This window comes from Neomonachus schauinslandi, chromosome 3 (assembly GCF_002201575.2).
Source record: "Neomonachus schauinslandi chromosome 3, ASM220157v2, whole genome shotgun sequence".
Classification (NCBI taxonomy): domain Eukaryota; kingdom Metazoa; phylum Chordata; class Mammalia; order Carnivora; family Phocidae; genus Neomonachus; species Neomonachus schauinslandi.
The window spans coordinates 166,876,664-166,899,487 of record NC_058405.1 but is presented as its reverse complement, the minus strand read 5'-3'; the positions used below and the strand labels follow the sequence as shown (position 1 = coordinate 166,899,487).

Sequence of the window (22,824 nt, the reverse complement as noted above, 5' to 3'; positions counted from 1 at the left end):
CAGCGGGGAGTCTGCTTCCCCCTCTGCCCCTCCCCCTGCTCATGCGTGTTCTCTCTCTCTCAAATAAATATAAAAAATCTTAAAAAAAAATAAAGAGAAAAGGGGTTGTTTTGATACTATGCATAAATATTCCCTAAACTCTCTTACTCTTTCTTCATTTCTTTGGCTGGGGAGATGGGGCAGATAGGTGGTAGGGGAACAAGCCTAAATTTGCCAATTTGATGTGTGAATTCTTTTAAACTTACACTGAAATTTTCAGTTTAGGCAATTGACACACTGGATACTGCCAGAATTCTAGGCAGAATTATACAATATGATTATTCTTGTTCCCTTTCATTTCTAATGTCTTTTCAAGTTCCAGTTTCAGATTATCCTTGGACATTCTAAACCCCACGCCTTAACTTAGTTTATCACCATGCCAAAATTTTGTAGAGTTCACAGCTGGTTTTTTTTTTTATTTTTGTTTGCTTTTTTAATTTTTTCTGTGTGTGTATACAACTAGGTGGTAGAATATTAATGTTGTTAAGTTGTATGTCAATGAGGCATAATCTTAAAGGCAATGAATGTTTTATTTATTTTTGTTTACTTTTTAAAAGATTTTTATTTATTTGACACAGAGAGACAGCTAGAGAGGGGGAGCAGGAGAGGGAGAAGCAGGCTCCTGGCTGAGCAGGGAGCCTGATGCAGGGCTCAATCCCAGGACCCTGGGATCATGACCTGAGCCGAAGGCAGACACTTAACGACTGAGCCACCCAGGTGCCCTGGCAATGAACATTTTTTTTTTTTTTAAAGATTTTATTTGAGAGAGAGAATGAGAGAGAGAGAACACATGAGAGGGGGAAGGGTAAGAGGGAGAAGCAGACTTCCCGCTGAACAGGGAGCCTGATATGGGACTCGATCCTGGAACTCCAGGATCATGACCTGAGCCGAAGTAAGTCGCTTAACCAACTGAGCCACCCAGGCGCCCCGGCAATGAACATTTTAAATGAGAACTTGTTAACCTAAATGATTCTTATAGCATAAAATAATTTTGAGGGAGGGGTACATTAGTTAAGTTATATGCTAAGGTGTATTAGCAAGAAGACCTCAACATGAAAGGGTAGAATTTATATTTCTTTCATTTCATAGTCAAGGATTAGGTATGTTTCACAGGGTTTTGCAGGGACCTGTTGGCTTTGCTATCCCCTAGAATGTTACCCTTGCCTGCAATGTTGAAATTTATTCACGAGTTGTTCATCTGGTTTTAACACATAAACATTTTTTAATGTCAAGACCAGAGGTTGCATGCATTAATTTTGCTCACATCTGATTGTCAGGGACCTAGTGACATACTCACAACTAATTGCTGGTAAGGCTGGGAAATATGAGCTACCATGAGCTTGGCTAAAATTGAACAGGTTCTTTTATCAAAAAAGAGGAGACTAGATAATGAGGGAAAATAAGCAGTCTGTTTGGTTTGCCTCTTTGGTCACCCAAATATCCATACACTCCCTTCTCATAGAGAAAACACATCCATTCCTCAAGGATGACAATTCAAAGTCATATTCATTAGGTGGAGTAATGTCCTTTCAGTCAGGTCCAGATATCGTTCATTATGATGTGGTGACCTATAAATGAATAGACAAGTTTTCCAACCCTCTTAACCTCTTGTTTCTTGTATGTATACATAAGAGTAGAGACAGGAAAGCTACAATAAAAACTCCCACTGGGAAAAAAAAAATGAGATACACATGATAGGTCCTTACAGTAATTAATTAGTAAGACATCTTTTTCTGGAAGTGCAGCAAGGTCTTGGTAGAATCCTAAATTGGCTTTGTCCGTTGTCCTCCATAGTCTCTTGACTTTGCTCTTTGGGAATTATTCCTTATCCATTATGCTTTGTGTTTATATCTGCAGTGAATGTTTGAGAGTGTACCCTTAAGTGTAGGCTGTACTGCATTCTCCCCTTGCTTCCTGTTGGTGCAGATTTGGGCTTCCCAGGTAGAGGATGTTAGGTTTGTGGTATTTTTTGCTACTAGAGTTCCCTCAAAAATGTGGATTTCCATTCTGTTTGCCTCTAGTCAGTTATATGTGAAAATATCACAGCTAAAGATCTCATTTGTTCATAGTTATTGAGCCTACAGACTAATTTACTATTTTCCTCAGACCCATCCAACTCTCACGCATTTAATGACTGCTACCTTGAGACCACCTGAAACAGTACTTTTGGGTGGGAATTAATCTTAACTTTTGCTCCTAGGTTTGTTCTCAGTTGTGTGGCTTAGAACTCTTAAGAGAGATTCTTGAAATAACATTTTTTGTTGCCAGTTATGGAGAAGCAGTTAGTTGGTTTTTGCATTCCTTTAAGGCCCCATATGGGTTAGTTAAAATGTTATTTATTTCCTTTATTTATATGACCATAGCTGTCAATGTTTGATGTTATGCGAGGATTTTTATTTTATTTTTTTCTTTAAAGATTTATTTATTTATTTTAGAGAGAGAGTGCAAGCAGGAGGAGGGGCAGAGAAAAAGAAGCAGACTCCACACTAAGTGCAGAGTCTGTCATGGGGCTCGATCCCACAACCCTGAGATACTGACCTGAGCCAATATCAAGAGTCCCACCCTTAACCGACTGAGCCACTTAAGTGCCCCTGTTATGCAAGGGTTTAAAAAGCATAGTTAACATAGTTAAATGTAGTATTCATATAGTCTTTTACCTGTTCAAGGATAAGGTTTTAGTTTTGGTTTTTGGTGTTTGTTTTGTTGTTTTGTTTTGTTCTACTAAAGGATAATAGAATCTTTCAACAAATGGTTCAGGAACTCAGTACCCCCCCCCCCCCCCCGAATCTGAATTCTTATCTCGCACATACACAGAAATTATCTTTGAATTGGATTATAGATCTAAAAGCCAAAACTCTGAAACTCCTTGAACTTTTAGACTCATGAATAAATCTATGACTTTGTGTTAGGCAAAGATCTCTTAGGATATAAAAATATCCGTAAAAGGAAAGTTTGATAAATTGGGCTTCATTGAGATTAGAATCTTTTTTGCTCAAAAGACACTATTAGGAAAATGAAAGGCAAGCTATAGACTGGGAATTACAAATATTTCAAATACACATAGTTTGACACAGGTCTTATATCAATAAAAAGATAACCCAATTAAATATGAGCCAAAGATTTGAACAGATAATTAAAGAAGTCATAATCCCTGGGAAGCATAGGAAGCATGTAAAAATACCCTCTACATCAGGAATTGGACAACTGAGGTCCATGTACCAAGGCTGGCCCATTGCTTGTTACTTTCTTTTTAAAAAAATTATTTTTATTTTATATTTTTAATTGAAGTATAGTTGACGAACAATGTTACATTAGTTTCAGGTGTACAACATAGTGGTTCCACAATTTTATACATTATGCAATGCTCACCATTGATAAGTGTTGTTACCATCTGTCACCATACAAAGTTATTACAATATTATTGACTATATTCCCTATGTTGTACCCTTTTTTATGACTCATTTATTTTAGAACTGGAAATTTGTACTCTTAATCCCCTTCACCTATTCTCCCCATCCCCCCAACCTCCTCCCCTCTGGCAACCACCAGTTTGTTCTCTGTATTAGTCTGTTTCTGTTTTTGTTTGTTAACTTCTTTTTTAGATTCTACATATAAGTGAAATCATATGGTATCTGCCTTTCTCTACCTGACTTATTTCACTTAGTATAATACCCTCTAGCTCTATCTGTGTTTTCAAAATGGCAAGATTTTGTTCTTTTTTATGGCTGAGTAATATTCCTCTGTGTGTGTATGTGTGACATATTTATTCACCTATCAGTGGACACTTAGATTGCTTCCTTATCTTGGCTATTGTAAATAATGCTACAGTAAATATAGGGGTGCATATATCTTTTTGAATTAGTGTTTTTATTTTCTTTGGTAAATACCTGGCAGTGGAACTACTGGATCATTCAATTTTTAATTTTTTGAAGAATCTCCATACTATTTTCCATTGTGGCTGCACCAATTTACATTCTTACCAACAGTGCATGAGAGTTTCCTTTTCTCCATATTCTCACCAACATTTATTCTTGTCTTTTTGATACTAGCCATTCTGATTGGTGTGAGGTGATATCTCATTGTGGTTTTGATTTGCATTTCCCTTATGATTAGTGATATTTAGCATCTTTTCATATATCTGTTGACTATTTGTATGGCTTCTTTGAAAAAATGTCTGTTGAGGTCCTTTGCCCATTTTGAAATCTGATTATTAGTTTCTTTGGTGTTGAGTTTTATGAATTCCTTATATATTTTGAACATTAACCCCTTTTCAGATGTATCATTTGCAAATATCCTCTCCCATTTGGTAGGTTGCCTTTTTGTTTTGTTGATGGTTTCCTTTATTATGCAAAAGTTCTTAGTTTGATGTAGTCCCAATGCAATATTTGCTTTTGTCACCTTTACCTGAGGAAACATACCCAAAAAAATGTTAAGTCCAGTGACCAAGAGATTACTGCCTGTGTTTTCTTTTAAGAATTTTATGGTTTCAGGTCTTATATTTAAGTTTTTAATCCATTTTGAGTTTATTTTTGTGTATGATGTAAGAAAATGGTCTAGTTTGGGGCACCTGGGTGGTTCAGTCATTAAGTGTCTGCCTTCGGCTCTGGTCGTGATCCCAGGGTCCTGGGATCGAGCCTCGCATCAGGCTCCCTGCTTAGCGGGAAGCCTGCTTCTCCCTCTCCCACTCCCCCTGCTTGTGTTCCCTCTCTCGCTGTGTCTCTGTCAAATAAATAAATAAAATCTTAAAAAAAAAAAAAAAAGAAAATGGTCCAGTTTCATTCTATTGCCTGTAGCTGTATAGTTTCCCCAATACCATTTATTAAAGAGACTGTCTTTTCCCCATTGTAAATTCTTGCCTCTGTTGTCATAGATTAATTGATCATATATGCATGGGTTTATTTCTGGACCCTATTCTGTTCTCTTGATTTATGTGTCTATTTTTGTGCCAAAACCATGCTGTTTTGATTTCTGTAGCTTTATAGTGTAGGTTGAAATCTGGGATTGTGATCCTCCAGCTTTATTCTTTGTTCTCAAAATTACCCATTGCCTGTTTTTGTAAGCACAGTTTACAAAACACCATCACACCCATTCATTTATGGCTGCTCTCATGCTATAATGGCAGAGTTGGGTAGTTATTTTAAAGAGACCAGGTTGGCCACAAAGCCTAAAATATTTACCATCTGCCTCTTTACAGAAAATATTTGCCAAACGCTGGTCTGAAGGAATCAAATTCCAGGGAAAGGTAAGCTATTTCTAGGTGAGCAAACACCAGTAGCGAAGTTTGGCTCAGTTTAATGTAATTAAGGACAAACCTTATATTTTTCTTTCTTTTTTTTTTTTTTAAAGATTTTATTTATTTATTTGACAGAGAGAGACACAGCAAGAGGGAACACAAGCAGGGGGAGTGGGAGAGGGAGAAGCAGGCTCCCCACTGAGCAGGGAGCCTGATGCGGTGCTCGATCCCAGGACCCTGGGACCATACCTGAGCCACCCAGGCACCCCCAAACCTTATATTTTTCTTGGGCTTTTCTTGGGATTGTCATTTTTCACAACTGGATCTTATAATAGTTGATTCATCATTACTAGTAAGCTAATCTTTATATTAAAGGCAAAATTAATATGTCTCTCTTTAATCTTGGTGTTTTAAGATGTAATATTAGAAAGCTCTATCTTATTTTGGGAACTCTATTTCAGGGTTAAAGCAGGGATATAAGTTCATGATGTTGACCAGAAGTTAGTATCAAGAGAAATTGTACTTACCACTTGGTCTAAATAGCCTGTACTTATTTTATTCAGCAAGTTAAGTGGTGACTACAAACAAGCAAGGATGTGGACTGATGGAATATGCAAACAGATTTTATTCAGTCCTATTAAAATATAGGATAAGGTATCCTTTGCAGAAAATTCATTTCAAATATTACAAAGCCCTAGGATTACTTAGTTTATTTAAATCTAATCTGATATTACTTTTTTTCTCCGTGGTAGTATAATTTAATGTACTATATGAACATGAAAATCATTTTTGTGGACAATTTCACTATCAGAATATTTTTACTAGAAGTACAATAAGATGAGCTCCATAACTTTTTTTTTTTTTTTAGGTAATCATGAGGTTTGACCATCAAGCAAAATTGCATTTTATAGGGAAAGTTTTCAACTGGAACAAAATTTAATGAAAGAATGTTTAAGATCATCTTTGATTTCCCCATACTTATTCCTACAGCATACTTCTGCCAAGTCCTTTCAGCTTTAAAGTGAACCTTGAATCCATCCTCTTCATCTCTTCTTTATCTTACCCTCCCTTCTTAGTTCATGCCATTTTCATTTTTTATTCAGTGTTTTAGTCAGATTGGGCTCTAGAGTAACAAATTAACCTTCTAATCTCAGTGGTTTAACAGAGCCAAGGTTTGCTGTGGCTTACATAAAAGCCAGTGTGGTTTGGGCTGTGATCCTCACACATCTTGTAGCTCTACTGTCTGCACTGGTGGCTTTGAAGGTTGTCTGATGGACTGGAAATGACTAGGTCACTTTTGCTCACAACCCGTTGGTCAGAATTAGTCACATAGCTCCAACCTAAGTGCAAGGAAGGCTGGGAAATGTAGGATAGCACATGACATATTTGGAGATCACAATTATCTGTACCACACACAGATTACTCTATTTGCATCCTAATTGATTTCCTTATTTCTTCTCATATCCCACTATAATGCTTTCTCTACCTAGTAGCCAGTGCTTGGGAAAAAAATTTTTGTTAATGTCTTGATAATAACTTCCTTTTTGGGGTGCCTGGGTGGCTCAGTCGGTTGGGCGGCTGCCTTCAGCTCAGGTCATGATCCTGGGGTCCTGGGATAGAGCCCGCAGTCAGGCTCCTTGCTCAGCGGGGAGCCTGCTTCTCCCTCTCCCTCTGCCTGCCTGCCGCTTCCCCGCTTGTGCTCTCTCTCTCTCTGTGTCAAATAAATGAATGGAATCTTTAAAAAAATAAAATAAAAAAAAGACTTCCTTTTTGCATAAAATCCAACACTTTACCATTAACCTGTACAACTGCTGTGTGCCATGGCCCTTGCCTTTATCACTAATTTCATGATTGGCAGTTAGTGTTATTAAATACTATCTATGAATAATAGATATTACTATCTATTTTAATATTTTTTCATTTTAACAGTTTTTATTTTCTTTATTTAAAGATTTTATTTGAGAGAGAGAGTGTGCATGCACAGGGGTGGGGCGGGGGCAGAGGGAGCAGGAGAAGCAGACCCTTTGCTGAGCAGGGTGCCCAATGCAAGGCTTGATCCTAGGACCCTGGGATCATGACCTGAGCTGAAAGCAGATGCTTAGCCAACTGAGCCACCCAGCCACTTAACAGTTTTTATTTAAAGTTGTATATAAGATTACTTTATTCTTGCATCTTCTCGATTGTTTCTTCCTTGTATTTGCCCTTTTCCTTTCCTACTTGGTGAGATTTGGCTTTACGTTCAAGGATCTTTTTGTGGTCTTTGTCCAGTTTTAGTTTAGTGATAACCACCTTGCTAGGGTGAGTGCCCACTTGGACAGTTGTGCCGTTTGCCTTCTTGTTACACTTGTTCAGTGTAGATGACATATTTCTTCCTGTAAGCCTGGACTACTTTGCCCATTTGCTGACCTTTGTAGTGTCCTCACACAGCCTTTACTTCATCCTTTTGGGTGGGCGCGGATCAAATATTGTATTTCTGTCTCAGCGTTTTGGAAAGAGGGGAAGACATAATCTTGCTGCAAATGTGGGAAGATGCATTGAAATGCCTCTTGGTCCTCAGAAGTCAAGGGATTGAACTTCATTTTGGCTGCTGGCACTTCAACAGTGGCCACAGAAGGGAAGAGCTAATATTATTATTTTTTTAAAGTTTGTTTATTTATTTATGTAATCTCTACACCCAGCGTGGGCCTTGAACTCAAAACCTGAGATCAAGAGTTGCATGCTCCTCTGACTGAGCTGGCCAGGTGCCCCTCCATTTTAATATTATTTTGAATAGACATTCTCTTCTATTATTTTCATAACTATGAAAATATGTTTTAAAAGTATGTCAAATTTAAAAAGCACAATAATGACTATAAACTGAATACATAGTAATACTAAGAGAATTCTTATATGAAGGTCTCCTCAATCATATTGTGTGCAATTAGAATCTTAACAAAAGTATCTCTTGGGGTACCTGGGTGGCTCAGTTGGTTAAGCATCTGCCTTCAGCTCGGATCATGATCCTAGGGTCCTGGGATCGAGTCCCACATGGGGCTCCCTGCTCAGCAGGGAGTCTGCTTCTCCCTCTGCTGCCCCCCACCCTGCTCATGCTCTCTCTCTCAAATGGATAAATAAAAAATATTAAAAAAACAAACAAAAATAGCTCTTAGGGACATTGATTTAATATAAAATCCTGTTACAATGAATATATTCTATATAGTAAAGTTATAATAATTTATTCTGTTTCTCTGACAACAAATGATCTTTTATTTTATTTTTGTAAGTTTTTATTTAAATTCCAGTTAGTTAACATACAGTGTATTATTCATTTCAGATGTGCAGTTTAGTGATTCAACACAACACCCAGTGCTCATCACAACAAATGATCTTTTATTTTTTTATTTTTATTTATTTTATTTAAAAAAAATTTATTTTTAAGTAATCTCCACACCCAATGTGGGGCTCAAACTCACAACCCCAAGATCAAGAATCACATGTTTTACCAACTGAGCCAGCCAGGCGCCCCAGTAAATTATCTTTTAGGATAAGTTTTCTCTAGCTAAAGTTTGTATGGGAGACATTCAATTATGGTTAAATGTGTAACATTAATAAACTTTTTATTAAGAACAGTTTTAGGTTCATAGCAAAATTAAGCAGAAAATGCAGAGTTCCCATATACCCCCTTCACTGATATAACCTCCCCCACTATCAATATACTGCATACTAGAGTAGTGCATTTGTAACAATCTATGAACCTACATTGACAAATTGTTATCACTTAAAGTGCATGCTTTACGTGAGGATTCACTCTTGGTGTTGTACATTCTATGGGTTTTGACAGTAAATGTAATTTTTAGACAAGTTTTTCATAAAGTTTGTGTTCTGCCATTAAGTATTTTTTGGTTTTCATTTATACCTTCAATTTCTGTCATGTTTTCTTTTGTAATCTGAAGCTCTTAATTAGTTATTCCAAATAACTGTTTTCTAGTTGGAATGGTTAGAATATTTTCATAAAGTAATTAATTTGTAATCTCACAAACTATGGATTAGAGTGGTACCCTTGCCAAAAGATAGAGGAGTAGGGTTCAACCCTTATTTTCAAATATGTATGACAGAAAAGTCTTTATATAAATTCTTTCTCATCTTTGGGCTGTGAATCCTGGGAATCAGGTTTTTTTTCTTAATTTTATTTTATTATTATTATTTTTTTAACTTGTCAGAGAGAGAGAGCACAAGCAGGGGGAGCGGCAGGCAGAGGGAGAAGCAGGCTCCCTGCTGAGCAAAAATTTCCCTATGTGGGACTCGACCCCAGGACCCTGGGATCTTGATCTGAGCCAAAGGCAGACGCTTAACGACTGAGCCACCCAGGCGTCCCCCCCCCTTTTTTTTAAAGATTTTATTTATTTATTTGAGAGAGAGAGAGAGAGAGCACGAGCAAGGCAAAGGGACAGGCTGGCTCCCCGATGATCAGGAGCCCGATGTGGGGCTTGATCCCAGGATCCCGGGATTACTACCTGAGCCGAAGGCAGACTTGTAACAAACTGAGCCACTCAGGCGCCCCTGGAAATCAGGTTTTAACAAGCTATTTATCTTAATAAACATTTCAAGATATATATTTGGTATACTTATTTGAAAGGTAGAGCACTCATATTTTCAATACTTTTTGACAATATATTTAAATTGATTTTAGGGATTTAATTAGCTAACAGTGACTACTGTTTTAACGAATGAAAATTTGCATATAATAAAATTGAGTATTCTGGTTTATTACATAGATTTAGATCTAGCATAGTTCAGATGACTTACCCAATACTTCTTACATATAGAAACTTCATGTAACAGTTTTTATGTGGAGTTAGTAGTATCATTCCTCTTTCTTTTCCTGGCCCACTCCTATTTCAGCCCTTGTGCATATTAATAAAATATTAAGTAGCAGAGGAGATTATCTTATTACTGGATATGTAATAATAAAAACAAGTGTTTATCCCTTAGAAAGATAAGGAAGTTAAATGTTTTTCTTTGATAAGAGTTGATACCAGATTCTTCTTTCACGTAATTAGATGTTGTATAAAGGAATTAGGATTATGTGACAGGCGTCAAGGAATTTATTAAGTAGTCTGTGAAAACTTGATTGCCTTTGTTCTTTGACTAACAATGTTTGTCTCGTTCACAGTAATTCTAGTACTGAATGGAAGTGGCTTGTAGACAGAGCTAGAGTTGGCAGCCGATGGACATGGCTTCAAGCCCAGATTTCAGAGCTCGAATACAAAATCCAACAACTAACGGATGTTCACAGGCAGATTCGTGCATCCAAGGTATTGTTTGTATTCTTGTATTTTTAAAAAAATTATTACAGTTTAGTTTCTCATCTCTCCACACAAAGTAATTGTTACAAGGCTTTATAAAAATGTAGTTAATATTAACATTTTTTATATATCAATTGCTGTAAATTGAAGCTATCATTGTAATGTCTTTGTATTTATCGTGGTCATTTTATCATACTTGAGCAGTTCAGAGCTTCTTCATTGGATTCCAATTAATAGAAATTAGGTACCCTTTTATAAACTTCTACTTTGATGGCATTTATTTTAACATATGTGAGAAATTCTGAGTGTATTTTATTGAATCCCCTTAGAGGTTTTGTTTTAAGAAAAATTATAAACACATAAAAAGCTCTAGAAAGCAATATAATGAACACCTTTGTTTCCACCTCCGAATTTATCAAGGGTTAAATTTTTACTATTTGGGTTTAGTTTTTAGAGTAATAAAGCATTACCTGTACAGTTGAGGTACTTATATAATCCTTCCTGATCCCATTCTCTTTCTGCATGCCACTGTAGCCACTATTTTGATTCCAGCATGTTTTGACATTTATTATATTTATGTATGTTTTTATACTCTTGGCACATAGATGTCTATCTGTGTCTACAACTAGTATTTATTTTTCCATGATTTTACAGTCTGTATTAATGACATATATACTACAAACTCTTTTGTGACTTGCTTGTTTTTGCTCAGCATAAATTTTATAGGTCCTGTATGTTATTTAATTGTATGTATGAGATGGAATTGTATGAATACAATGCAATGTTTATCTCTTCTATTTTCTACTGATAGACATACATTGTGTAGTTTTATGCTAGTAAAAACAATACTGTAATGACTATCTTTTTTGTGTTTCTTTGTGAACTGTGGAGAGTTCTTGGTATATGCCTAAAAGTGGAAATGATGGATCTTAGGTCTGGCTGTCTTTAGCTTTCCTATACTTACTGATGTGATTGGATAGTTAATATTCCCATTGGCAGTGCGTGAGAGCTCCTGTTTTTCCACATTCTTGCCCACATTTCATAATTTTTGACATTTTAATTTTCCAGTGTAATGAGTATGAAGTATTATTTTATTGTTTCAATTTAATTGTTCCTTAGTGTTGAGAATTGGGCCTCGGTATAATTGATCACCAAATGTTTTTTTTACCTAAGAACTAACTACCTTTTGTATTCACTGTTTTTGGTGGGGTGGGGAAAGGGCTGTGGTTGGTGGAGATGTGTGTCTGTGAATTCTTTTTAAATTTTGGAGACTATTCTTGGTCAGTTATAAATGTTACAAATCTCTCATGTTGTAGCTTGTCTTTTCATTATTTTAGTATATGTAACAGAAAAGAATGCATGTTCTTTATGTGTTCAGTATAGAATTCTTTATTAAATTTGTTGACTTTATTGTATATATCTGCTATATATTTATACCTCTAGATCTTTCCATTTATGATATACTTTTGTTAAAATTTACCCCATCGTTGTGAATTTTTCAGTTTTTTCTGGTAATTCTGTTTTTGCTTCTTACTTCTTGAAGGAATGCTGTTTAATAGATACAAATTTTTTATTATTCTAGGTATTTCTTTTTATAAATTATAAATAGCTAGATTAAAAAATCACCTCAGATTTTTGATTTTTCATTTGCCCTTATTCTCCTCTCTTTGTATTTATGTCTTTTTTTTTTTAAGATTTTATTTATTTATTTGACAGAGAGAGAGCACAAACAGGGGGAGCAGCAGAGGGGGAGGGAGAAGCAGGCTCCCCGCTGAGCAGGGTGACCGATGTGGGGCTCAATCCCAGGACCCTGGGATTGTGACCTGAGCTGAAGGCAGATGCTTAACCAACTGAGCCACCCAGACACCCCATAAGTCTTGTTTTTTTTACCTCTCTTGTTGGATTGGTAGAATTTGCTTCGTTCTTTTCCCTCTGCTGGTTTAGAAGCTATTCATTATAGTTTTATTCTTTGTCGTTACTCCTAATTTTTAATATACTTCTTAATTAAAAGTAATCCTAACAATGACTAAAAAGTACTCAGTATTTTTATACTATTTTTTACTTAAAACATAGATTCTAATACTTTCTAACTACTCGTTGAATAGATCTACTACAATCTAGTTCCTTTTTTTATAATCAATAATTATATTTCTAACTAATTTTATTAAAAATGTGCTTACTGGGACGCCTGGGTGGCTCAGTCAGTTATATGTCTTCCTTTGGCTCAGGTCATGATCCTGGGGTCCTGGGATCTAGCCCCGCATCCAGGCTCCCTGCTCAGTGGGGAGTCTGCTTCTCTCTCTCTCTCTCTCCCCCTCTTTCCCTCCCCACCGCTCGTTCTCCCTTTCTCAAATAAATAAATAAAATCTTTAAAAAAAATGTGCTAACTGTTCTTATGTTCTACCTATAAAGTTAGTTTACAGGTTTAAGCTGCTATAACAAAGAAACTCCCAAATATTGCCGCTTTATTAAGGTACATAACACTTCAAAAGTGAGGGAGTGAATACAGGCTGGTGGAGCAACTTGGTTTTTTCTATTTTGCTGCTTTGTTGTCCTCTAGGGTAATTGTTGACTGCACTATTAAACAGGGTTGTAGTCATTCCCTCATTCCGGCCCCTGGGAAGTGAGAAAAGTGTAACATAGTTTGTCTTTAGGTGGGAGGTGACTTGGAAATTGTACTACTTTGTGTCACACTCATTGACCCAAATTTAGGCACATATCTGCAGGAAGGAGAGGTGAATAATACAGCCTTACAATGAGAAGTTGTATGCATAGCTAGAACTCCAGTAGGAGTGGAGTTTTGTTGTAAAAAGAAGAGGAAAGTGGGTATTGGGAAGTTTGCAGTCTCTTCTACACTACCTTTTCTCTCTTGGTTTACATTTTGCTGAAATACATTCTTTAGTAGTTTATGTCTCAAAATACCTTTATTTTACCCTCACTCTTCAGTGATACTTTAGGTCGATATAAAATTCTAATTTGATGGTTATTTTGCCTTTTAAAGATCCTATTTCATTGTTTTGTTTAATACTGATGAGCAGTCTACCGTCAGTAGAATTGCTTTTCCTTTGTAAGTACTTTGTCTTTTCTATCTGGTAACTTAAAAAATTATTTTTGTTTATTTGATGTTCTACATTTTTTTACTAATAGGTCTAATTACGGATTTATCTTTATTTTGTTTATCTTGTTCTCAGAAGACGTATTTTTAGCAATTCACTGAATTTTGACAAATATATGGTTGTGTAAACATCACCACTATCTCCCCTCTTAGTTATTTACCTGCTGTTTCTATAGAAGGAAAAAAGTGCTTATTTTATAGGAAAGTTGATAAAAATAAGCTTTCTCACACACTGACTTAAAAGTTCTATCAGATACTCATATTGAGATGCTCTAAAAAGTTGAAAATAAGAGTTATTGGAGAAGGCAGGTTTATAAGAAGATAGAGATTTGGAGTTATTCAGTAGAAATGGCAGTTAAAAAGTTATGTTATTATATTGTAGCAATTTTTAAATAAAATTCATTTATCTCTCCTTCCTGTCTTATTTTCTGCCTTCCCTCCTTTCCTTGACTCTTTCCCATTTTTCCTTTCACATATGGTCGTTAGCATAATATGTGCTTAAGGTATACAGTGGTGAACAAAACCCACAGAGTTGCTACATTTTTAGGGCTTAAGTCAAATGGGGGTGAAAGTAAGCAAATGATTACACAAATAAATATTGTTTTAATTCCAACCAGAATTAAACCGGAAATTTAACATGGGGTTTTCCTAGCTTAAAGACATACTGTTTCCCAAAATTATAGGCTGTTTGCTTGGAACTCAAAGCACATTTTCCCATTGAAGCAATACTATAAAGAGTTCTCATTACAATCCCATGAAATGCTATTTAATTTAAATATTGCTAAAGATCTTTTTGTAACTTTGTTTTTATGAAAAAGTATGTTCTACATCATGAAACTGTGGACATAATGGAGATAATATTCTAAGGCTGATGGTGATTGGTCTGAGAAGAAAATGCTGAGAAGGAAAGGAATCGGAGTTCTTAATCATATGGTTATCCATGTGGTTAGCCCAACATTACCTAGGGTCTGCACATAAATAAAGATAAGTAAGTTTTAGACATAGTAATGAGTTTATATTCTGGTAGGGGAGATAGACCATGTAAATAATTAATTGTAATATAATGAAATAGGTGCAATGATACATGTTTTTAATAAGATATAGAAGTGGCATAGAGAGAATACATAACTCTTATTTTAGGGATTAGCAGGTCAGAGAAAACATCAATAAAAGAGGTGATGCCTCAGTATAATTTTGAAAGATAAATAATAGTTTGCTTGATGAACCAATGGAACTGGAAAAGGGCATTCCTTGAAAGTTTGAAGACATGAAACAACATAATACGTTTTGGGAATGACAAAGTAGAATGGTATTCAAAGGAGTGGAAAGTATGAGTTTTGTAAGGATGGGAGAAGAAACTAGGAAGGAATGAATTGTAGAATTTGGTGGTGATGTCTGTAGGAAGGTGGATAGAAGGATAGACATAAAATCTTAGGCTTACCTGTTCTGTCTGTTGGATTTGAGGGAACTCTGTTCAAGAATAATTTCCTGATGGAAGTAGTTACTGTTTCTCATTTTTAACTGTCTTCACTGAAGCCTTTAGTTGTAGTGATTTCCTTGTTCTTTCAGGATCACCAGATAATTTCTCCTCTCTGATCATTTACTTTAAAGGATGTAATATCACAAGCGTTTTTAATAGTAGACTTCTCAAAACAAGTCAAGTTTAAAACAATTTGGGAAATTTCCAAGAAAGTGGATTCCTAGTTAAATTGATGACTAAGTTTTATACTTGAATCTACACGGTCTGGTTCGTATTTTATGACTTGTGTGTTCTAAACACTGCGATATACTTTTTAAAACATTTTAAAAAATTTGTATGTTTATATAACATCTGGGGAATAAATTATTTTTAGGAAAGAAATCTAAACTTCCCAGTAATAATTTATATGGCCTTACATTTTTCTTGGTTCTGGCTAGATGTGTATCTGGACCTCTGTTTTCTTAAGAATCACATTATGTTTACTTTATGAAAAATATCATTACAGTATTTCTTTATTTTAGTAGTTTCTCCTTACATTTCTTGGGAATTAATCAAGATGTTTAATTGCTTATTTATGTGCAGTTTAGTTGAACTATTATACTGAAAAGAGAAAATAGCACTTTGCTCTTCTAGCTTCTTGAGTTATTGTAATTAAAAAATTGAGAAGCGTAGAATGACCTTTCTATTTAACTTATCTTGAAAGTTAAAAAAAAATCCTTTCTTCTCAGTTAAATTAGAGATACGGGAAAGGGAAAGAGGTTGAGAGATGTTCTTTTGTAAATATCTTGTTTAAATAAGTGCTAGTTGGTAACACTGGTCAGGAAACACTGAGTCGATCTACTAGTAGATCTACACATTTTGGGTTTTTAAGCTGTCATTTGCTCCTTCTATGACATATTGGGGTCGTCTAATATTTGCTAAAATTTTAGAGAAAAGAAAGCCCATGTTAACAACATTCCTTCCTTGTTCTTCCAATGCTTTGTCAACACATTACAACTTCGATGTTTCTCCTTTTCTTTGCTTCAGCTTTCACTAAGACAGTATAGCCTCTTGTCACTTTCAGAAAAATATTAAAATAGTTTTTTTGGTTGAGAAGCTGGCTATCCTATATTAAATGGTTTCTCTTTTAGATTTCTTTTGTTACCTTGTGATAGGGTCTTCTACATTTTAAATTGTAATTTTGTGCATTTAAAATTTTTCATTTAAAATTTGTTTTAAGGTTTGATACTTTTTCTAAAAAGATTTTATTTATTTACCAGACAGAGAGAGAGTTGTGTGAGCACAAGCAGGGGTGGGGGGGAGTGGCAGGCAGAGGGAGAAGCAGGCTCCCCGCTGAGCAAGGAGCCCTTTCTAGGACCCTCGCATCATGACCTGAGCCAAAGACAGACTCTTAACTGACTGAGCCACCCAGGCGTCTCTCATTTAAAATTTTTTAAAAAGTTAGCTTTGGTGACTTTATATAAATACTGAAGGTGTTGCTGAGGTAATTTATTTTTTTATGCTGTGTCTTCTCTGTGAGGACCCTGGGAGTGGGGTAAGGATTTCTTTAGTGTTATTATCAGGAACAGTTGTCTTCTCTGGAGCAGTTGACTTTCTTTCATCTTATTCTAGAGTTTTCATTTGTCTCAGTTTTTGCATCTCATCTTACTAAAAAATTTTCATGTCTTTGTTATTTACCTTGTTTATCTATGAATAGGCTATTCTTTCCTGAGTGTTTTTTTAAATTCAGCTTTATTCAGGTATGACTGACAAAATTATAAGATGTTTAAGTGTACATCATGGTGACCCAACACACATATATTCTTTTCTTAATTTTTAAGAACTGAAACTGTCTCTGTAGTGTCTTTAAAGGGTTTAATCTTTTTCCCTTTTTACTCTGTTCTTGGCCATTTGTGAGAGTTTAAGGAGAAAAAAAAAAGATTATGAACTTGATTATGAATGTCTTCCTGGTTGAATTTTTAAAATATTACTTTTCATTGAACTAACTGTAGCAGGCCCCCTACTTCTAAAAAGATAGTAGTCTAAAGGTTTGAAAATTGACCTTTTGAAATTCAGAATCAGTTTTTCAGTATGTACAAGATTCTTAGTAACGGTTATGAAACCAGGCTGAATTCATAGCAGCCTGGCCCATAAAATAAACTAATCAAACCAAAGGGAATTACAGCTAAATTGATATGATAAAAACTTGTATTTGTTTTGCAAGCAGATACTGTTGAAAAATCTAGTGAGATACTTGTACACATTTTGAATGGACATTTCAGATACTTCCAAGAGCTTTTGAGATTGATGATATTATATCCATCAAGTCTACTTTAACTTTTTAAAAATATTTATTTATTTGAGAGAGAGAGCATAAGTGGGAGGGGCAGAGGGAGAAGAAGAAAGAGTCGTAAGCAGAGCCGGACATGGGACTCGATCTCACGACCCTGAGATCATGACCTGAGCTGAAACCAAGAGTCGGACGCTTAACCGACTACGCCACCCAGGTGCCCCAAGTCTACTTTAAGTTTTAAAATATCAAATGAAACAAAAATTTTTTTAAAATATATTTCTTTAGATTTCTTGACAGCCATATTTGTGCATTCTAGGAAAATAGTCATTGAGATGGGATCAACAGTTGGATCTCCTTCTTTTTGTAAAAGTTACTAGCACAGTTGTAAGTGAAGGTTAAAAATAATAACAACAACAGTAATAACTTTTTTGTTACTTTTACCACACATCGGTGGTAATATATTACTACAAAATAATAATGTATGTTTGATGCCATACCTGAATATGTTCATGCTAAAGTGATATATTCTCCAAATTATAGTGTAAATTAAAACTACTCATCTAGGGGCACCTGGGTGGCTCAGTTGTTAAGCATCTGCCTTCGGCTCAGGTCATGATCCCAGGGTCCTGGGATCGAGCCCCGCATTGGGCTCCCTGCTCGGCGAGAAGCCTGCTTCTCCCTCTCCCACTCCTCCTGCTTGTGTTCCCTCTCTCGTTGTCTCGCTCTCTGTCAAATAAATAAATAAAATCTTAAAAAAACAAACAAACTACTCATCTATAACATTATAATTTATAGGCAGTTTCCATCCTGGAAATAGCACTTGTATATGATATAAACTGGCCCATACCAGTTTTTAAATTTGTCCCATCTTAAAATACTCTACACTTATATTAATGTTTTAGACTATTTTTCATTACAAGAATATAATATTTTAGCCATATAGGTATTTAATACCTTTCCAACTAGCCTATTAGGAGCTCATTGACGTTTTGCAAAATAACCATATATATACACACACACATATACATTATACATTATGTGAAAATGCATGTTATTCTTTGCAGGGGGGAAAAGTGGTAGAAGGGGTAGGGAGGGAGAAAAGTTTTACTGTAAGAACTGATAATGAAACTGTTAAGATCATATCTGTGTATTATTTTTCCTCCTTTCTCTTCTGTCTTCATTGCCCTTGAGGGGCATAAGGGTAAGAACAGTTGGAGTGAAGACTCTGGGGAATATGGGAGAATATTTAGCAAGCCAGTTGTGTGAGAGAGAGAGAGAGAGAGAGAGAGAGAGTGTGTGTGTGTGTGTGTGTGTGTGTGTGTGTGAATGGTAGGGAGAACAGAGGCAGCTAGATCCCTACTCTTTCCTCTAGTTATTTATATTTGAGAAGATACCCCATCACAGTTGAAAACTTGTGTCTTTATTATTAACTCATCTACCTTGTAAGCGACAATTTAACTGGCCTAGAGAATACTTCTTCTCAATAGTGCAGTCCTGCCCATGGTTGCTGGCTGGCAGCAACAGAGCTGGAACTCCTAAGAGTGCTCTGAAAGCAGTTTAGTATAAAGTCAGAATGTTGTTTGGATGTTTGGAAGTTTGGTATTTTAATTTATGAAACTGGGAGTACTCAAATGGAAATGCTAGTGACCAAAATATCTGAAGATTATATAAGGAAGTGTTCTAAATTTCAGTGTGAAATGTTCATGTTTTGCATATAAGCCTTTATTTTAAATGTAGCATGCTTTTACTGCTAATAATTAAAACCAGTAAGAAGAAAAATAACTGAATATATACAATTTATGACAATATTTTACAAGCCTAATCCATCAGACCATAGGTGTTGCTTTAGCTACACATGTTTTAAATCAGCCAATTTTTTACAGTTAGACTCTACTTTCAAGTGTACTTTCTGATTTCCAGGTGATAATAAGAAGCATGGTTTCAAGTGCATTGTAACGTTAAAGTTGATTTAGCAGTCAATTTGTTTTCATTTCAACTCTTTAATTGCTGTTTGCCTAGGGGATAGTGATCCTAGAAGAATGTCAACTTCCAAAAGACATTTTGAAAAAACAAATACAATTTGCTGACCAAGCGGCTTCATTAAATACTACAGGGAATCCCCAGATTCCCCAAGAGAGTCAAGATCCTTTACCAGAACAAGATTTTGAAATGTCACCAAGTAGCCCTACACTTCTTCTTCGCAACATAGAAAAACAGGTAATGTGATGGAAGAGTAAGATGTGAGTGGCATGAAATGACTTTTAATCAGTTTTACACACTATTCAAATAAACCTGTGCGTCTGCTTGGGATATTAGTTATTAAGGTTTGCCATTTGACATTAAATACAATTAAAATATGTAGTATATGATGAGTCTTTCTTATAACATTGATATAATTAAGATTATTTAAATATATAAAATATTGGTACACAGCCATAGGATGATAACTCATTTATACTAGGATTGGAATATCTTTTTTCTAACAGAACTGCTCATCATTGGACCTTTTTTTCATGAGGAAAGAACAGTGATACCATTTAATAGATCTGAATGGTTGTTTGATCAATTTATTGATAGAGATTTTTAATGAAAGGTATCAGAATATCAATTCTTTCATAAAAAGTTCATGTAAATAAATGGCAGATAAGCCCCTAACAAATTATTTTGATTCTAAAGCTTTTCCTGATATTGAAATTCTATTATGGATGACCCCAGAAGTTTAATTACTCTGTCCTCTATCTATCCTTTGAAATCACACTATTTATTTTTAGACTTTGGTGGCTCTTGAACAAACCTGGCTTTCTAAGCATTTGTTACTTTGTAACCAATCTAAATCTGCTGAAATAGACCTAGTTGGGATCACAGCTGCATGATTGCCTTGTTCCAGTGAGTAAGGTGGATTCGTCCCTGCTCACATCTAATTTTTCTAGATTTTTCTGACATATATTGTAAAATAATTTAGTACTAGGTTACTACTGTTTTATTCCTGGTAAGTCAGAGTATGGTGCAACACCTCTCACCCCATATCTGTTAAATTTACAGTTGCCTAGAGTTTTTCCTTAGTTGCATAATTGCACAAATGCATAAACAAAATACTTTTATGAATATTTTGAAATTCAGAGAGTTATTTTTTAATTATCTAGTATTAAATTGGAATGCACTTTACCATATAAGTGGTGTTTTAAATAGTGTTGGTTATGTTCCCATTTCCCTCTCTTTTCTCTCTCTTCATCCCATGGGATCACTACCCTTTCAGTTTGGCCCTAATTGTTTCACACTCCGGAATAATGTATTTGTTTGGTCAGTCAGGTCTTCTATTTTCTTTACCTGTAGGTTACTACTTATCCTTTGGAAAGAGATTTTTTATATTTTTTTCTTTCTCCTTGGTAGCAACAATTTGTTTTATTAGGTCGGAGTTAACATCAAAACTGGCTAATTTACAGGGTCCAGTGCAAAATGAAATTGCATAGCTCTTTGTTAAAAACAATTTTGAAGAGATAAGTCAGTGACAGCAGGGCATTAACCAAGCAAGGGATCCTTCTGAGGGCAGCCCTGTGTGACTGCTCAGGTTGCTCACCATGGAGTTGGCCCTGGGTATTATGTTTATTTTTGGCCCCATTGCTGACAGGAGGGCCAGAGGCTTTGAAAGAGAAGGGAACCAGGAGGTGAGAACAATGGCAATGGCTCTAGATAGAGGGAGAGTAGAGCAAAGGATAAGAAAGGGACAGCAGCAATCTCTTATGGAGGTCATTAGTAAATTGCCTATGAACAGGTCATTTGCTCTTGAAACATATGCTAGTAATGTTTTTATAGGCCAATTAAAAACATTGTTTTCAAATACTTGCTGAAGAGGGTTGAGAATTGTCAGGGATAGCAAGCCTGATATTACACATACTTTTCTTAAGATAACCTGTTGGTATATAACTGTTCACTGATCATAGTGGGCCTTGAATATAGATCAGGTATTGGATGATTTGATTAAATACATTTTGTTAGAGGAATGTTTTGTTTATCAAACAAAATTTATTTACGTATCTCAAAAGCAGTTAAAGAGTTGGTAGTTAAAATATAAAGGCACTGCTGAGTTGTATACTGGTATCAGTTTTAAAAAATAACATTGATTTATAGTATTAATGTATACTTGCATTATTAGGTAATGTATTTTGTTCATAAAAGGTGACTTTCTTTTAGAACTTTAAATTTAAATTTAAACTTTAAATTTAAATTTAAAGTTCTAAAAGGTAATTTAAAATAAATTAAATAATTTAAAATAAATTTCACAGGGCGCCTGGGTGGCTCAGTTGGTTAAGTGACTGCCTTCAGCTCAGGTCATGATCCTGGAGTCCCGGGATCGAGTCTTGCATCAGGCTCCCTGCTCAGCAGGGAGTCTGCTTCTCCCTCTGACGCTCCCCCCTCTCATGCTCTCTCTCTCTCATTCTCTCTCTCAAATAAATAAATAAAAAATCTTAAAAAAAAATAAAATAAATTTCACATTGGTGTGTTTACATTAAAAACCTTGTTATCCAATAGGTAGTGTTTTAACTTTCAAGTTGATTAGTTTTTGTTTTCAAAGTTTCACCTACGCCTCTCCTAATTTTACTTTTTTCTCATTTTTACTATGAATTTCTTATCCCAAAGATGGACTCAGATATTTGAGATTTTATTGGGCTGGACTGGTTGGTGGCTATGCTGTTCTTCTGGGCCAATTATTCACACATACCTAACCATTTACCTCAGGGTTTAGAAGGTTTTTAATGATATTTTTGGCAGTGGAACAATGAGAAGAATGTATCAGTGTTTCAGACTGAAAAATATGAGATTCTTTATAAATTTCTTTGTATAAGTGAACTAATAAATGCTTACTAAGTGTATAGAGAATCTATTTGTATTGATTTTGAAAATGAGCTTTAATCTAAAAATGAGTAATCATTTTTAAAATAAAGTCATTAGGTATGTATTATTTTTCAAGAAAATAAATGGTGAAAACAGGGTCTTTTTCAAAGACTTTTTGAAGAATTCAAATATTAGATTTACTTCTATCATATTCTTTAGTCTCATTATTTCTAATAGCATGTTATTAGGTTCATACAAATGAAAAATTTAAGAATAATTATTTCATATACCCCTCTATAATGGAATATCTTTCAATTAATAAAAATGGTGAAATAGTACTACATATTTTAAAAAAATAAAATCATACATTATTAAGTGAGAAAGCCAGGTTTTAGAAAATTGATGTGACATGATTTAGTTAAAAGTGTGTGTGTGTGCTTGTGTAGGTGTATGTGTGTATAATGCATTTTGTATACACTTATGCTCACATCTCAAAAAACTTAGTCTAGAGGGATGGATATATACCAAGATATTAACAGTGGTTTTTCTCTGTGTAATATGATTACA

At 35.1% G+C, this 22,824-nt stretch overlaps 1 protein-coding gene across 3 annotated transcripts in view; it reads left to right on the top strand.

The window, feature by feature from the left end:
- Positions 1–22,824, top strand: part of KANSL1L (KAT8 regulatory NSL complex subunit 1 like) — a 149,527-nt gene that overhangs the window by 32,475 nt on the left and 94,228 nt on the right. For all 3 annotated transcript variants that reach the window (XM_021703298.2, XM_044913730.1, XM_021703297.2), the window contains exons 3-4: positions 10,425–10,566; positions 19,444–19,641. In XM_021703298.2, the coding sequence (XP_021558973.1) occupies positions 10,425–10,566; positions 19,444–19,641 (340 nt within the window). The remainder of the gene's footprint in view (positions 1–10,424; positions 10,567–19,443; positions 19,642–22,824) is intronic.